This window comes from Danio aesculapii, chromosome 3 (assembly GCF_903798145.1).
Source record: "Danio aesculapii chromosome 3, fDanAes4.1, whole genome shotgun sequence".
NCBI lineage: Eukaryota > Metazoa > Chordata > Actinopteri > Cypriniformes > Danionidae > Danio > Danio aesculapii.
Window position 1 is genome coordinate 62,843,847 of NC_079437.1, and position 17,853 is coordinate 62,861,699.

The window sequence follows — 17,853 nt, forward strand, 5'->3', positions numbered from 1 at the left end:
TTTGAATTGCTGACAGCTCCAGATGTTTAGCATGCTAAATATCTGACGGGTGTCAGCAGCTCATCCGTGATTCTCTCAGATGGCGTCTTTACACTGTGATTGTTACTCATGTGAACGAGCACCGATTGGCCTGTGATTTCAGGCGTATGTGATTTCTCAAAACCTGTGGGCTAAAAGCCTTTCAGTCTGAGCTCAGCATTACACACAGTATTTCTCTAAGAGTTCTTAAATCAAGAAGCGTTTTCTAGACAAGCACAAAATATTGTCAAAAGTCCGGATGAAGTCAGTTTTTAATCTCTTGAGTCAGAACTGAAGCGTTCCCCATCAGTAATCCGCACAGGGACGTCTGAAGGGTATTTTGGCATGTTATATTTCATAACAATTGAAACTGGTCTTCTTCATGCTTGCTCTTCATTCATATCAATACACTGTAGACTTTACTGAGTCTCTTTTATTCCCTGGATGTGTGCAATCTTTCAGATGAGGGAGGTTCCCATCAATGCGCTGTTCAGTGGTAAAGAAGACGTTTGGTCTGCCCACAGTCATGATGGCAACTTATGAAGCTTTATCAGGGTATAGAGGGTATTACTATGATATTGACTGAAGCTGAAAAAGAGACAGCTTTACCAAACAAATGAATCTGCCAATGGGGTGCGTATACAGTGCTCTTATACAGCGTCTAGAAAACGCTTCTGGATTTCAGAGTTTGTAGATATCTGGACCAGAAACGAGACACACACTCTGAGTAGAGCATCGTGTTACAGTGTTATCTCTCTTCTCACAGCATCATTCATAACTCATGTGATAATGTGATGTGTGTGTGAAGTGTGTTTGGGGTAATTCCCCAGCGCGGGTCATCATCTGAGTGCAGAATAATACAGAAGTGTGCTGGTTTCCCAGAGCAGAGTTCAGTGTTTCTGCATCTGTGTGTGTGTGTTTTCCCTCCGCTTCTGCTTTAGACAGATGCTGAACACATGGTGCTGTTCAATCTGTCCAGAACACACACACACACACACACACACACACACACACACACACACACCTGTTTCACACAGCTGCGCTTGAGCACAGCTGCAGTGCATTCTGGGTGCACATGAATGCCTTCTGGATCACAGTTTCAGGGGAAGAAAACACACTGCACTCTAACACTGTTCTTACGTTGAGCGTTTGTCTTGTTTATAGTCTAAACATCTACAAATTCTTAAACCAAGAAGCATTTACTAGACAATAATAAAATAGTTTTCTTGATTTTCTTACCCAGTGGGCTGAGCAAAACAATATTATTCTGCATCGGCATCGGCGGATTATTTTGATTGTTTTTAGGAAAAACTCAATAGACTCAATATTTCTGAAATACATACAGCCTTTTCAGGGCAATACAGTGTCTCAGTGGTGTCGTACTGTGCCCTCACAGCAAGAAGGTCACAGGTTCGAGCATCAGCTGGGTCAGTTGGTGTATAGCAACTATAGCAAACAAGTGAGAGCCCACACGGAAAGAACCTGTATAAGGATATATGTTTTAATATAGGTTTTTAATATAGGTGACATATATAAAATGGCCATTTTCCTATATTATATGTACATATATGCTTATATAGGTTTAAATATGTTTCTATAGGTTTATATATGTTTATATAGGTTTATATATGTTTATATATGTTTTTATAGGTTCTTTTAGTGTGGGTGTTGCTCATATTAGGCCTTATCTGGCTGAAACTGCAGTCGGATCAGTGGACTGCAGTTCTTCACATGGACGTTTGGATTTTAGACATGTCATTTGAAGATCCTTGTGCGCATGATAGAAGATGATTTGAAAAGCTGTAGTGCTGTATTTTCATTAAGATTTTATTGTTGACATGTATTGCTCCTAGTCACATGTTTGTGTATCAGTGGGTAACATATCTTGGCCAGGAGACTCTGGTGAAAGAGAGCTTTCAGGTTCCTCCTGGTTAAATAAAGGCTTAAAATGAAATGTTTTCAGATCTCCAGTGAGTGCTGATCACTTCATCAGGAGACTTTATTCTACATCATTCTAGCTTCTTTTGAAGGCAGCCAAATTATTAATTGTAGCATGATTAATAATCAGATCTTGTTAAATTGGGAGTGCTGTAATGCTGTTTCAGTGTATATAAAGACCTCAGAAAAAGACCAACTCAACAACAGCAGACATTTGGAGTATCTTTCTTTTTATTGCAAACAATATGATACAAAAGATAAGCTTCTCTGAAGAGGGTGGCGTGTTTTATTTGACAGACACACACAGAATGGGGCTTGACAGAAATGCTGGTGCTCTCATAGAGATCTATGAAGTCCACATGTTAATAACCCACACAACAGCAACAGCAACACATTCCAGTTGTTTCTATGAAGATGTCCACAATGGTAAGTCATCTGCACTCAACTAGATTATCAAAACAACAGTTTTAGACATTAACCAATGATAAATAAAGGAGACGGTTAAAGTTTACTAAATCGTAATCATCTCTGCAGAACAACTCGTCACAAATTAGTCGCACCAAACCAAAGTCAATAATAAAAGGCAAAACAGTATTACTTTCCAGTCAAATCAAGACTAATGAATAAATTAAAGAGGTTAAGACTCTGACCAATGCTGGGCTCCGGTCAGCCTTAGGTCAAAGGTCACTTCCTGTTTGAGCTCCAGCAGTGTGTGTGTGCGTGTCTATAGGCACAGGCGGATGAAGGCAGTGTGTTTTTCACAGAAACTGATTGACGCTCAGGCACGGACTCTACAAGCATTGGCGTTTCAGACTGTAGAATGAGCTGAAGCCCCACACCAATATACACAGAGGAGACGACACGTCCAGCAGATAAAGAGTCTTTACAAAAATATGCTGACCGCGGTCGGGGAGGAGCGAATAAACCCCCGACCCAACACGCTGAGAGCCACACATACACAGTACATACTAAAATAACAATCTCCAGGCTGTCCTCACAGAGGAATTCTCTTTGTTTCATTATATCTAGAAAAATATAATCCCAGCTCCGAGCGCTGTGTAGAAGGCACGGTCGGGAGCCGCTCTGCTCTTTCAGCACTGTACAGTCCGCCTGAACCAGAAGCAGCCGAGGCCTTAAATTCAGTGTGCTGACGTACGTCCGTCTGAAACGGAATATTGAGTAGGGGGCGGGGCTTTCTTTTGCACATCATTCCCTCATAGCACACTAAAAGGGGCGTGGCTAAGAATATTGATATGCAGTTGCTATGGAAACCCTCAGATTGAGGTCAACAGAAGGAGCCACTACAAATATAGAAGTAAATTGAAGATTACCATAGCACACAAAGGGGGCAGGGCTTTCTTTTAGACCCCTTCCCTCATAGCAGAGCCATAGAGAGAGAGAGAGAGAGAGAGAGAGAGAGAGAGAGAGAGAGTTGAGAAAACTCCATTGACTCCAATAGTCAGTTCTATTAACAGCAATGGCAGCTCATCGAGCCTTTCAATAGTTCCTGGAAATGAGCATACACAGCTACAGTTGTTTATCACTTTTGAAAGGTACAACGTTTTAAAAATTGAGATTGTGTGTGTTTTATAGTTATCAAACATTATTTAAAGAACTTCCTGGACCTGTGTGAGTCTATATGAATCAGCTGATGATTGGACATTTTGGAATAGTGCACCTATCTCTCTCTCCCCCTCTCTGCCTCATAGCAGACTAACGGTAAGAGGGGCGTGGCTAAGAATATTGATATAGGGTTACTATAGAAACCCTCAGGTTAACGTTAACATAAGGACCGTCACTCCAGATGCAGAAGTAAATGCTTAGATTTGATTGAAGATTACCAAAACAGACGTTGAGTAGAGGGCGGGGCTTTGTTTAGCGCGCATCATTCCCTCATAGAACGGTTCAGACAGGTGTAGTTAAGAATAGAGATATGCAGTTGCTATAGAAACCCTCAGGTTAACATTATCAGAAGGAGCGCCGGTCCACACACTGAAGCTGACGCTCAGACTTTGATTAAAGATTACCGAAACAAGCGTAACCCTTCACATTAAGAATAACGATGTGAGCTGTCAAAACAGACACTGCCGATAGTGATTCAGGCGGACTTTAGAGCATCTCTAGCAGTGCGCGCGCGAGTGTGTGTGTCCAGTGTTGCTCAGGGTCTGGACAGCTGTGTGTAGACGGGCTGCGGGTCCCAGTGGTGTGTGTGTGCAGTGTCGGCTGCCGCTGCAGGGGTGTACGGGGGTCTGCTGTAGCTGAATGCGGGGTACGGGCTGTAGTAGGAGCTGTGCTGCTCGCTGTACTCTGTATACTGCGCTCGGCTGTAGGGGGCGCTGTAGAACTGCTGCTGTGGCGGCTGCTGACTGTAGTGGCCCGGGCTCAGCTGCTCCGTCTTGATCTGCGCCCTCTGCTGGTGCTGCTCACCACTGTTAGCCATGGAGCTACTAGCGAGCGGTTTGTGCATCCAGGCTGCGCTGCCGTACCCGCTGGGGAACCCTGCACCGGCCGGCCCCGGGGCCCCGTGCGGAGGCAGGTACTGGTCAAACTCATTGACATCGAAGGCCTCTATGTTGGAGATGACATCACTGCTCAGCTCGCCGATGTCCACCGCACCGAAGTCAATGCCGTCCTGCAGGGGGCGCTCTCGGTCTCGCTCCCGCTCCCGCTTCAGATCTGCTTTACTGCACACCGGCAGATCCGTTTTAGGGGTGGTGGGCGGCGTGGGGGGGCCCTGAGACTGACCTGCTCATAACACACACACACACACACAGAGAAATCAGACATACTCAGTCATTTCATATCGACCTGAATCCACCGTGGGAGAGCGATTGCAGAACTTCTGACTCAGTTTCCTATGGGTTAGATGAACATCTATAACAAACAGTTTTACTCTACAAGTGTGTTCCTGACTATACATAAAAAGTTAAATAATATAATAAGAAAATATCAGTTTGCAGCATTAAGCAGAAGAATGAGCTGTTTTTAATGTCTAAAGATCAATAGAAGTGAATGAGAGCGGAAGTGAGGTTGTGATGCTGCGTCCGCTTCTACATCAACAATAAGCTCAATATCGTGATGATGAAGATGCAGAACATTGGTATCATGGGCATCTAAAAACACATTCATTCATTCATTTTCTTTATGGCTTAGTCCCTGATTATTCACGGCTCGCCACGGTGGAATGATCCGCCAACTACTCTGGCATATGTTTTACACAGCGGACGCTCTTCCAGCAACGTGCTCCTATAAATACAGTGAATAATTATTTACATCTTGAGTGTGTTGTCAGACGGTTGGGTTAGTGTGGATGTTCATCACAGCTCCAAATGACTGAGGATGTAACTGGAGATTTATTATCAAACACACTTACCTGATAATCTAACCTGCGGCATTAACTGGAGTTAATTATTAACCAAATCCATTTGTATTTTTAATAACAATAATATAGTTATTCCTCACTGTTGATTTTAACGCATTAACTGATGTTTACTAGTGAGAATTTATTGAACATCTATACTGTCTATACTACACTAAGCATTATACCTGTTCAAGTCTTCTTTTTTGTCGGACAGACAGATTTGTAGTCAGACAGATAGATAGATAGACAGACAGACAGACAGACAGACAGACAGACAGACAGATAGATAGATAGATAGATAGATAGATAGATAGATAGATAGATAGATAGATAGATAGATAGACAGATAGATAGATAGATAGATAGATAGATAGATAGATAGATAGATAGATAGATAGATAGATAGATAGATAGATAGACAGATAGATAGATAGATAGATAGATAGATAGACAGATAGATAGATAGATAGATAGATAGACAGATAGATATATACATAGATGGATAGACAGATAGATAGATAGATAGATAGATAGATAGATAGATAGATAGATAGATAGATAGATAGATAGATAGATAGATAGATAGAGAGATTTGGACTATAAACAAGAGAAACTAGGTAAAGAATAGCATGTTTTGTAGTGTATGTTCAGTTAACGTGAACTTGAGCTTGATCTAGCATGAACTGACGCAAGCAGAAAGCTCATAAAGATACTCAGCGACAACAAGAGAGCCGCAGATAAGCTTTATGAGTCTGCAGGTGTTGCATAAGTCTGCATGGTAAGGGTGGGAATCAGCGGCGTGCACTGATGTAAACGCACAGTAAAGTAGCGGATGTTTCAGTGCAGTAATTTACCAGAGTGTTCTCCAGGAGAGTGCAGCTCGCCGGTGCTGGAGTCGGGTGTTTCTGCCCGCTGCAGGGCTCTGAACAGCGCATTGGTGGAGATCTGCGTCTGCTCCCCATCCTCTGACTCTGCTGAACCGCTCTTCACTGATTTCCTCCGTCTGGGCTGATATTTATAGTCTGGATGATCTTTCTTATGCTGGACCCGCAGCCGCTCCGCCTCCTCCACAAACGGACGCTTCTCACCCTCGTTCAGCAGTCTGCAATCATATCACAGTTTTACTGTCAACGTTCAGCAGTCTACAATAACAAGAGCAGACTTTTACCATCTACAAACCTCTGTCTGCTTTTGAAGAAAGATGTGGATCATGTGTTCTTACAGATATCATTAATATTATTATTATTATCATTATTATTATCATTATTATTATTATTATTATTATCATTATTATTATTATTATTATTATTATTATTATTATTATCATTATTATTATTATTATTATCATTATTATTATTATTATTATCATTATTATTATTATTATTATGCAGAAATTACTGAATATATCAAATATCTGAATGCTTATACAATGACAACTAGGAGATTCCATAAACACACACACACACACACACACACACACACACACACACACACACACACACACACACACACACACACGTGAAGTAAATAAAGTATAAGCATAAAGTGTAAAAGACCAAGAATTACTTGCACGCATACACACCACACATATTCTCTCTCACTGTTTCTTTCTCTCTCACACACACAACTTCAGTATTTCAGTAAATTAAGGATATAATATATAGTATAAAGTCCAGCATAAAAACTGTAAGTATATCAAGTAAATATATAAAGTAAAAGCTCTACAATATTCTTAGTTTTTCAAGTTAACAAGGCATGCAGTGTTACGGATTATTATTATTTACTAAACTACACCTCCATTACCAAACACTGAACACTTTCCAGAGCTACACACTTTTTAAAATCAGGGTTTATATTTATATATATAAGAAAAGTTAAGATGCTAAAACCTAAAATAACTTATAGTTAAATAACTGAAGATAACACAGGAGAAAAATGCTCAAAATGCTCAGCACTGCAACAATAATTAAAGAATTAAAGATGCAGTAAAGCACAAGGATTCAATAGAGATGAATAATATAGATCATAAACTCATGAGAACAGTCCACAATACAAAAAGGCAATCTTAAAAAGAAACCTTAGGCTTTTAGCATCAGAACTCTTCATATATAGTGAATATACGACTGAGAGAAAGAGGGAGATTGTTTACTAATAAGCTAATAACTTAATTCCTTCATCTTGTCCCAACACAAACTGATTAACTCAGCATTATTTACAGTAATGTTAATTAATAGAAATGCTGTTTATCAATATTAGAGAGAGAGAGAGAGAGAGAGAGAGAGAACTCATAGCTTATCTAATAATGTTAGTAAGAGTCAGATCCCACATCCAGAGTTTCCCTTCTAGACTTTACCGCGCTTTTATGCGCCCTGAATTCAATAAATAAAAGTATTGATCTGTAATAAAACTTAGTAAACTATATTGAAGTTATCAGTGCTGCTGATGTTTATAGATGATCTCGTACAACGAGCAAACTCATCAGTGCCCTTACTAGTGTACACTAGCTAGTGCTGAACGAGCTATAGTGAGCTGCTTGAGAAGCAGCCTATGTGATGATAAGTAAATAAAGCAGTGTATTTCTGACCTCCAGAGTTTGCCGAGTGTTTTGCTGAGCTCCGCGTTGTGCAGGTGCGGGTACTGGTCCGCCAGTTTCCTCCGCGCGGCTTGAGCCCAAACCATAAACGCGTTCATGGGTCTCTTGACGTGCGGTTTGCTCTTCCCGGAGCCGCTCACCCGCACCGGCATGGGCACCAGAGACCAGTCGTAGCCCTTCAGCACCTGCGACACCGCGTCCCGGATACACACCGGGAACTTCTCCTGCTCGTCCCTGTGCAGCGGCGGCTCTGCGCGGGGGGTCTCGCTGTCCGATCCCGAGCCGGCGGAGGCGCACGGGGAGCCGGCGGAGTCCTCGGAGAGACTCGGGCTCGGAGCTCCGGACACACTCATCTTCAGCCCGCGCTGGAGGAGATTCATGCAGTGTGTGTGTGTGTGTCTGTGTGTGTGTGAGCGCTCCGAAAACCGCGCGGATCAGCTGCAGAAATACACACAAATCCTCCACATGTGTGTGTGTGCGCGCGCGCGTGTGTGTTATATGTGTGTTTGGCTGAAATAAAGAGAGTCACTAGAAATCCAGGAGGAGATTCTGCTCTCTCTCTCTAAAGCACAACACTTATATAGTGGAGAGGGGAGGAGCAGAACACACACACGCACACGCACACACACACACACACACACACTGAAATGGCTTTAATAGTGTGCTACAGCAGCTAAAAGAGGACAAACAGCAGATTTCACACAGCAGACGCGCTTACTAAACACATTCAACATAAAACAGGAACAGTATATCAAATATTTAACTGTGTGTGTGTATGCGTATGCGTGTGTGTGTGTGTGCGTGTGTGTGTGTGTGTGTGTGTGTGTGTGTGCGTGTGTGTGTGTGTGTGTGTGCGTGTATGTGAAAGAGCGTGGTTTCCCAGTGCTCTTGCTGACCAATAGAGGGCGACAGAGCTCAGATGCGGACCGCCTCAGCTTTACCTCTGCTTTACTGCTTTTACTCCAGATAAACACTGCTGCTGAAACACTGCTGCTCTTTACACACTCTGTGTCTTGACAGTCATATGTTACAATCTTAAATACATCATAATCTTTATTTTTGGGTTTAAAAAGTACTAAAATAACACAAGAATAAATAACATAAGACATGCTCTGGCACTAGAAACTGTTATATTAGAATATTTTACCCAGCACTGATTATTTGGGTTATCTGCATCGACGCGAGGACTACAGCACACACACACACACACACACACACACACACACACACACACACACACACACACACACACCACACACACACACACACACACACACACACACACACACACACACACACACACACACACACACACACACGTCATGTCAAACAAGCGTGTTCATCTGTTATAGTGGGGAAACTGTATAATATCTTGTGTCTAAAGTGTTTAGGTGGTCTTGAAATGGCCGTCCTGTGCTGTGAGTATTGCAGATGCACACACTGCAGTGTCCACACACATATATGGTGCAGCTCTAACAGGACGTGTTGAGTTTCTCTGTGTTTATTTGTGCTGGTAATGCTGTGGAAATGTCATTTTCAGTGGACGTGGGTCAGGCGTGTGTTCCTCATGAGCTACCAGAAGAATCATGTTTAATAGATGACAGATGTGTGTATGAGCAGCGTCTCTGACCGTGTGTGAAACAGCAAAACACAGCAGCGAGCAGCTCATGTTGCTGTGGGACAGGGTTATAATGCTTTCTAAAACATCTTCATAATATCAGTGCTATTGTGAAGGATTAAATGCCTTGTGCTGTTTATTCCTGTGAGCATCATTACTTCAGTCTTCAGCTCGGTTTCCATACACCTATTTCTATGTGCATTTTGGATTATCACATTTAAAAAAAGCTTAATGGAAACGCCAAGATGGCAACCCATGCTGAAAACACTGTAATGCACACAACTGAGCAGGATAAACGATATATCTGATCTGAACAAGTGCTGAGTGATCAGCTGTAGTGAGTAAAGTGTTGATCAGTGTCTGCGCTTCAGTGCTGCAGTTTCTGCTGATCAGATGACCTGATATAAATGTGTGTGTGAGGGTCTTTGTGTCATTAATGTTGGTCTGCAGATATAAATGTGTGTGTGAGGGTCTTAGGTCATTAATGTTGGTCTGCAGATATAAATGTGTGTGTGAGGGTCTTTAGGTCATTAATGTTGGTCTGCAGATATAAATGTGTGTGTGTGAGGGTCTTTAGGTCATTAATGTTGGTCTGCAGATATAAATGTGTGGTGTGAGGGTCTTTAGGTCATTCATGTTGGTCTGCAGATATAAATGTGTGTGTGAGGGTCTTTGTGTCATTTAATGTTGGTCTGCAGATATAAATGTGTGTGTGAGGGTCTTTGTGTCATTAATGTTGGTCTGCAGATATAAATGTGTGTGTGAGGGTCTTTAGGTCATTAATGTTGGTCTGCAGATATAAATGTGTGTGTGAGGGTCTTTGTGTCATTAATGTTGGTGTCTGCAGATATAATGTGTGTGTGAGGGTCTTTAGGTCATTATGTTGGTCTGCAGATATAAATGTGTGTGTGAGGGTCTTTAGGTCATTAATGTTGGTCTGCAGATATAAATGTGTGTGTGAGGGTCTTTGTGTCATTAATGTTGGTCTGCAGATATAAATGTATGTGTGAGGGTCTTTAGGTCATTAATGTTGGTCTGCAGATATAAATGTATGTGTGAGGGTCTTTGAGTCATTAATGTTGGTCTGCAGATATAAATGTGTGTGTGAGGGTCTTTAGGTCATTAATGTTGGTCTGCAGATATAAATGTGTGTGTGTGAGGGTCTTTGTGTCATTAATGTTGGTCTGCAGATATAAATGTGTGTGTGAGGGTCTTTGTGTCAGTAATGTTGGTCTGCAGATATAAATGTTTGTGTGAGGGTCTTTGTGTCATTAATGTTGGTCTGCAGATATAAATGTGTGTGTGAGGGTCTTTGTGTCATTAATGTTGGTCTGCAGATATAAATGTGTGTGTGTGTGAGGGTCTTTAGGTCATTAATGTTGGTCTGCAGATATAAATGTGTGTGTGAGGGTCTTTGAGTCATTAATGTTGGTCTGCAGATATAAATGTGTGTGTGAGGGTCTTTGTGTCATTAATGTTGGTCTGCAGATATAAATGTGTGTGTGTGTGTGAGGGTCTTTGTGTCATTAATGTTGGTCTGCAGATATAAATGTGTGTGTGAGGGTCTTTGTGTCATTAATGTTGGTGTGCAGATATAACTGGTGTGGTGAGGGTCTTTGTGTCCATTAATGTTGGTCTGCAGATATAAATGTTTGTGTGAGGGTCTTTGTGTCATTAATGTTGGTCTGCAGATATAAATGTGTGTGTGAGGGTCTTTGTGTCATTAATGTTGGTCTGCAGATATAAATGTGTGTGTGTGTGAGGGGTCTTTAGGTCATTAATGTTGGTCTGCAGATATAAATGTGTGTGTGTGTGAGGGTCTTTAGGTCATTAATGTTGGTCTGCAGATATAAATGTGTGTGTGAGGGTCTTTGTGTCATTAATGTTGGTCTGCAGATATAAATGTGTGTGTGTGTGAGGGTCTTTAGGTCATTAATGTTGGTCTCCAGATCTCCATGTTTCCAGCAGATGTGAAAAGTTGTTGTGCTGATTGTAAAAGGTCCGTCAGTCCATCATCACAGTGCTTCAGTATTCTTCAAAATATCTTCTTCAGTGTTCAACAGAAGAAGGAAAGTGATACGGGTTTTCAGATGTTCCTCTGTCCATCTCCATGTTCATCAGTGAGCACATTAAAGGTTGGTGTGAGTCTCGTGTGTTGGTCTGAGTGTTCACAGGTGGAGCAGTGTGTGTGTGTGTGTGTGTGTGTGTGTGTGTATGTGTGATCACTGATACACACTGCAGCGCTGGGAAACTTCTCAGCTTTACTTCGAGCTCCAGTGTTAAGAACTGAGAGGCAAACAGTGAAAGTCAACTGCTAAATCATTGTCCTGTTCCGCTCGCGGACCTGCGGCTGACAGCGGAGAGAGAGAGTGTGTGTGTGTGTGCGTGTGTGTGGCAATGCTGGTCCTAACACCAGCAAGACCAGCATTGATACATACACACACCAGCATCAGAAGCTTACCAGCATATGCTGTTTTATTCCAGCAGGATTGTTTGTTTCAGCAAATAATGAATTCCTGCATGTTAATCCGCTGTAAGCCGTGTGTTTCAGTACTCTTCAGTCTGAGCGTCTGCTTCAGTGTTTGGAGCGGCTCCTTCTGTTGATGGCAACCCGAGGGTTTCCATAGCAACTGCATATCAATATTATTAACCACACCCCTCTTACTGTTAGTCTGCTATGAGGGAATGATGTGCTAAAGCCCCGCCCCCTGCTCAATACTCAGATTGGTCCAGAAGCAGGGCGCTCGCGTGTGTTCTTTTGTTTTGTGTGGGGTTTTTAATCATTCTTTTTCAGGGTTTTCTGACAGGACAGTACAGAGTTTTGACAGTAAAGTGTGGGGAGCAGAGAGAGGGGAAGGATCGGCATAGGACCACAAGGCAGGAATTGAAGTCGGGTCACCGTGAGCACTGGAGTGATGTGTCAACGCACCAACCACTACACCACTACACCACTGGCGCAGACATGTGGAAGTGATTTAATGATAATGGGTTAGGGTTATGAAATGACTTAAAAAAGATGCAGGAGACTCAGAGGTCCGAGTCTGTGAGCTGATCGCAGACCCCATCACCAGAGTTATTTGCTGTGGTCTGGTGGAGTCTCGGTGGTGAATGTGAGGAACTCCAGCGGGTGGAGATCCAGCAGAACCAGAACACACAGATGACGGCGGAGCGGACTGATCTGCAGCTGGACCTGTGAGGAATGAGTTTACACCGCTCTGTGATTTTCCCCTCAGATGTGCCAGCTTCCACAGGCCTGCCAGCGGATACACACACACACACACACACACACACACACACACACACACACGCACACACACACACACACACACACACACACACACACACGTCTGCAGACTCTACATTCACTTTGACACACCGTTCTCTCTGTCAGCACAGTGTCAGGAACGGCCGTACGAGCGGCGGATCAGAGCGCAGCGTCACGGCTCGAGTGTTTGAACAGGACTCATCATTGACCCAACACCTTCAGCTCAAATCATCCCTCACACTACTCTGACGGCCACACCTGATCTGCTGAAATCACACGCTGAGATTCGTTCTAAATAATGACGGAGACTCCCAGCCTGCTTGGCTTTCGAGACGTGTACAGCACACTATAGCACACGCAGCCACTAACATTTCTGTTGGCTTATGGGTCAGAACTGACCCAAGCACCATTTTAACAGCAAATAAAACTAAACAATGTTTCTTATTTAACATAAGGTTTGATGGTAATGTTTTCACAAACGACCCTAACCCTAACATATGCTGGATGAGTTGGCGGTTCATTCCGCTGTGGCGACCCCTGATTAATAAAGGGACTTAGCTGAAAAGGAATGAATGAATGAATGAATGAATGAAAATCCCCTTTTCTTTACTGTAGAGAGAATGGAGTGTTGTCCACTGAGTGAACACTGCTGAAATACTGCACACTGATGAGGGAACACACACACACACATTCACTGAGTGTGTGATCAAGATCAGCTTCTTTATTGATCATAAATAGAGTTGAGGATTGACATTAAATTGATCTGCTATATTATAGAGGTTTGGTGAAGGAGGGTCATTATTGACCCAAAGGATGAAGGGTGTTATAGAGTTATAGAGTTAACGTTGAGATGGATCATTCATCTTATAGGTCATGTCATGTGTATGTGAAGCTGGTCTTCTGAACTAATCTAGATTAATATGTAATATATAATATAGTGGAATAGGTGTGTAGTGAAAGGGAAAACATAAGGAATATCTTACTAGGAGAGCGCTGAATGAACATAGTCAGTGCTTTTTAAACGCTCGCCACTGTGTGTGTTAACCCTTATATCACACCACCATGAGCTTCTCTCAGTGTTTACTGTGTGTTGCTCATCAACAGCTGGATATAAAAGCATGACGCGCACCACATTCTGTCTTTTACCACCACTCTTCACAGTGCACAGATCTGTGTGTGTGTGTGTGTGTGTGTGTGTGTGTGTGTGTGTGCGTGTGTGTGTGTGTGTGTGTGTCTTTCTTGGCTTACGTCGTTGTTTGAAGATGTGGCCATTATCTGCTCTTATCAGCTTCTGGTTTCGAGTCAAGTGAAACACCCAGACTGAAGAGGTGTGTGTGTGTGTGGGTGTGTGTGTGTGTGTGTGGTGTTGCGTGTGGTGTGTGTGTGTGTGTGTGTGTGTGTGTGTGTGTGTGTGTGTGTAAGTGCATAGTGGCGGCACGGTGTCGCACTGTGGCCTTATAGCAAGAAAGTCGCTGGTTTGAGTCTCAGCTGGGTCAGTTGGTGTTTCTGTGTGGAGTTTGCATGTTCTCCCCGTGTTGGTGTGGGTTTCCTCCGGGTGCTCCGGTTTCCCCCACAGTCCAAACACATGCACTATAGGGGAACTGATCAACTAAACTGGCTGTAGTGTATGAGTGTGTGTGTGTGTGTGTGAATGAGTGTGTATGGGTGTTTCCAGTACTGTAATAGTTGGCGGTTCATTCCAGCGGACACTCAGCTACACTCGTATATCGTCCTACGAGCTGATCTGAGCACTGAAGATGCTTTTGGGCTCCTCTTATTACTCTGGAATGTCGTCAGGAATTACAGACGCATCAGTACTCTGATGTTGAGTAGTGGAGGATTGAGCCAGCTGGTCATTATGTGCTGTTTCTCTCTGCATGTGTGCTCCTATTCATTTATTTCTTCATGGATGTTTATTACACGTCTGTCTGGAATACCTGATTCTGATTGGACTGTCACAACATTACATGTTATTCCTAGATAACAACCGCTGAATAACACAGACTCGTCGTGGTACCGAATCACTTTGACTTGTCAGTGATACGTTCACGTCTCTATATATCTGCTCGTCTGTAATGCTGCTGTTTTTGGCGGTTTGTCTCTGGATGATGTGCAGGTTAGTGTATACTCCATCAGCTGTTTTCATCTGTCAGCGTTGAGTTTTATTAAAGAATTATTAACTATTGTGACTGAGATCAATGTTTTGGGTCTAGTTGTTATGTGTTGTGGCCAGTAGCTGTGTAATAATCAGGATAAAGTACATCAGGATGGTTGTTAAACCCTTCAGTCTTTATTATGAGATAACAACCGTTCTGGACTGTACTGTATGCCTTAAATACTTGATCAAGCAATAATCACCAAATAAACGTGCTCTAGCTCATTATAATGTCTGCTTGTGTTTGTGGATGGATTAGCCCATCGTGTTTGTGTGATCACTGTTCTTTAATTAACATTACACTTTTATAATTAGACTTTGCAGCAGTGTTCAGTGTTAACATTAGTTCATTTCATCATCATCATGAGCTGATAAGAAAACAATACAATAACATCAGTGAATTTGAGTCATGTGACTTTGTTTTTCATCTGTATGTTCTGTGAAGTGTTCCTCAGAGTGTTTGTGTATTAGTGTGAAACAGGGAAAGAGTTGAGGACAGTGGTGTAACGGGTGGGTTGAGTCTGATACAGTGATGAGCAGATGTGCTTTCTGCAGTGAGCAGATAATACTGTCTGGAGGAGCAGTGTGAAGACTGACTCATGCAGAGAGAGAGAGCGTGTGTGTGTGTGTGTGTGTGTGTGTGTGTGGGACTGGTTAAAGTGTCTGGTTCAGTCAGTGGTCTGCACTCTGCTCTCAGGTTCAGTCTGGCTCTTCATCCCGCAGTGAATCAGTCTTTTATCTGTGAGCTGTAATTAAACTTCTCCAGTTTCTGTTCTCATACACACAGCTGCTATTATTACCACCGCTCATACTGCTGTACTCTACTGTACTCCACTCTACAGTACTCTACTGTAATCTACTGTAATCTACTGTAATCTACTCTACTGTACTCCACTCTACAGTACTCTACTGTAATCTACTGTAATCTACTGTAATCTACTCTACTGTACTCCACTCTACAGTACTCTACTGTAATCTACTGTAATCTACTGTAATCTACTCTACTGTACTCTACTCTACAGTACTCTACTGTAATCTACTGTAATCTACTCTACTGTACTCTACTCTACTGTACTCTACTCTGCTCTACTGTATTCTGAGTTTGTCTTTGATTATTTGAACAAATGTTCCATCATTCATTTTCCTTCAATTTAGTCTCTATTTCAGGGGTCACCACAGCGGAATGAACCGTCAACTATTCCAGCACATGTTTTACACAGTAGATGCCCTTCGAGCTGCAACCTAGTACTGTAAAACACCCATACACACTCATTCACACACACACACACACACACCAACACACACACACACACACACACACACACACATACACTACGGCCAATTTAGTTCATCAATTCCCCTATAGCTGTGGGGGAAACCGGAGCACCCGGGGGAAACCCACACCAACACGGGGAGAACATGCAAACTCTACACAGAAACACCAACTGACCTCGACTGGACTCGAATCAGTGACCTTCTTGCTGTGAGGCCACAGAGCAACACCACTCAGACACCGTGCCCCCATATTTAAGCAAATAGGAATGAAATATATATATATATTAGTGAAACTCTCACATTTACTGCACTCTGGGTTGATCAACTATGAGGACGTCTGCTGCAGAGAAACACACACACATGTGGAGAGTCTGGAGATACTGAATTGTCTACTCTTAATAATATTTAGTTTACATTTTAAAAAGTCCTTTAAATGAGATGATTCATTATATAGTTAAAACATGATGACTGGACTTCATCTTTGTGAACTGATTCTACATTAAATCTCCTGATGAAAACAAACGCAGCAGCAGCAGGCTGAATGAAGCGCTCTTCCAGCAGATCAGTCCAGCAGAGCTATCAGTCCTCTAGACCCTACATGTATTCTCATTTCAGGACCATTTCAAGCCGATGTACGTCACAATAGAGAAAAACAGACAATCTTAACTTCTGTTTCATGCCCACTTTAAAACACCAAACCATTTGGATATTTTCGATCTGTTAGATGGGCTCTGGAAATATTGGAGGTCCACAGACTGTGACTGATGAAGCCGGATGGAGAGTCCAGCCCTGACAGCAAACACTGCTCTGGGAGTTCCTCAGCAGTCATCTGAGTGGTGTTCGCAGCCGGACGGAAACCTTCTCTACTGTGGAATTTCTCACCTTCAGAGGGAAAGAGGAATGTGAGCGTCTGCAGATCTGCAGGAACCCAGACTCGTGAAGAGGACCAACCCACAGCAGAGGGAAGAGAGTCTGCAGCGCTTATATGATGTGCAGATCAGATGTGCTACTAACTGCTGACCTCCATATCACCACAGCTGCAGTGTTTAACAGTCATGATCTGCTAATGAAGCTGCTCGATCTGCAGTTAAGGAGCTGTTTAATGATGATCAGGAGACGAGTGCGCATCAATGCAATGCTGTAATGATGAAAACTGGTCACACATCACAGAAGGCGGAGCTCCAGGACACGCCCACTGATTGCATTATCACCACAGACCAATAGCAGCTCAAGAGAGTTTTGGAGCCAAAACGAAGTCTAGCAAAAGTTTGCTTTGGTTCATGCTCAAAAAAGAGCTTCATTTCAGCCGAATTTTCTTCAGAATGATGTAATTTCAGCTCATTCTTTGATTTCATTTGAAATAGACTGGGGTCTTTAGTTCACAGACGGACGCTAACTGGTATTAGTCAAATCAAGGCACTTTCATACAATGCAGATTGAGTCAAAGCATCTCCAGAGATGAACAGGCAGTGATAAACCAGCCCTGAGTTCTAGAGACTGAGAAGTGATTGAGCTCCACACACTGCTGCCAGCTGAATGAGGATTCAGGTCAGATCAATGATTACTGCTGTGATTCACTGAAGAGCAGCTCCACCAGCAACAGCTGAAAACAACCCCGAGTTTCTGAAGA

At 42.7% G+C, this 17,853-nt stretch overlaps 1 protein-coding gene across 1 annotated transcript; it reads right to left on the reverse strand.

The window, feature by feature from the left end:
- Window positions 1-2,169: 2,169 nt before the first annotated feature.
- sox9b (SRY-box transcription factor 9b) lies at window positions 2,170-8,448 on the reverse strand. Its single transcript, XM_056454431.1, has 3 exons — window positions 7,902-8,448; window positions 6,172-6,419; window positions 2,170-4,701 (listed from the first exon to the last, which is right to left on the reverse strand). The coding sequence occupies exons 1-3, from the start codon at window positions 8,288-8,290 to the stop codon at window positions 4,115-4,117; spliced, it is 1,224 nt and encodes a 407-aa protein (XP_056310406.1). The 5' UTR covers window positions 8,291-8,448; the 3' UTR covers window positions 2,170-4,114.
- Window positions 8,449-17,853: the final 9,405 nt, after the last annotated feature.

Bases quoted from the DNA above. Each gene is read 5' to 3' on its own strand.
- sox9b (XM_056454431.1), bottom strand. From the start codon at position 8,290: ATGAATCTCCTCCAGCGCGGGCTGAAGATGAGTGTGTCCGGAGCTCCG. The intron at 6,420-7,901 runs GTCAGAAATACA...ATATGATTGCAG, and splicing joins ACACTCGGCAAACTCTGGAG to ACTGCTGAACGAGGGTGAGA. The intron at 4,702-6,171 runs GTAAATTACTGC...TGTTATGAGCAG, and splicing joins CTCTCCTGGAGAACACTCTG to GTCAGTCTCAGGGCCCCCCC.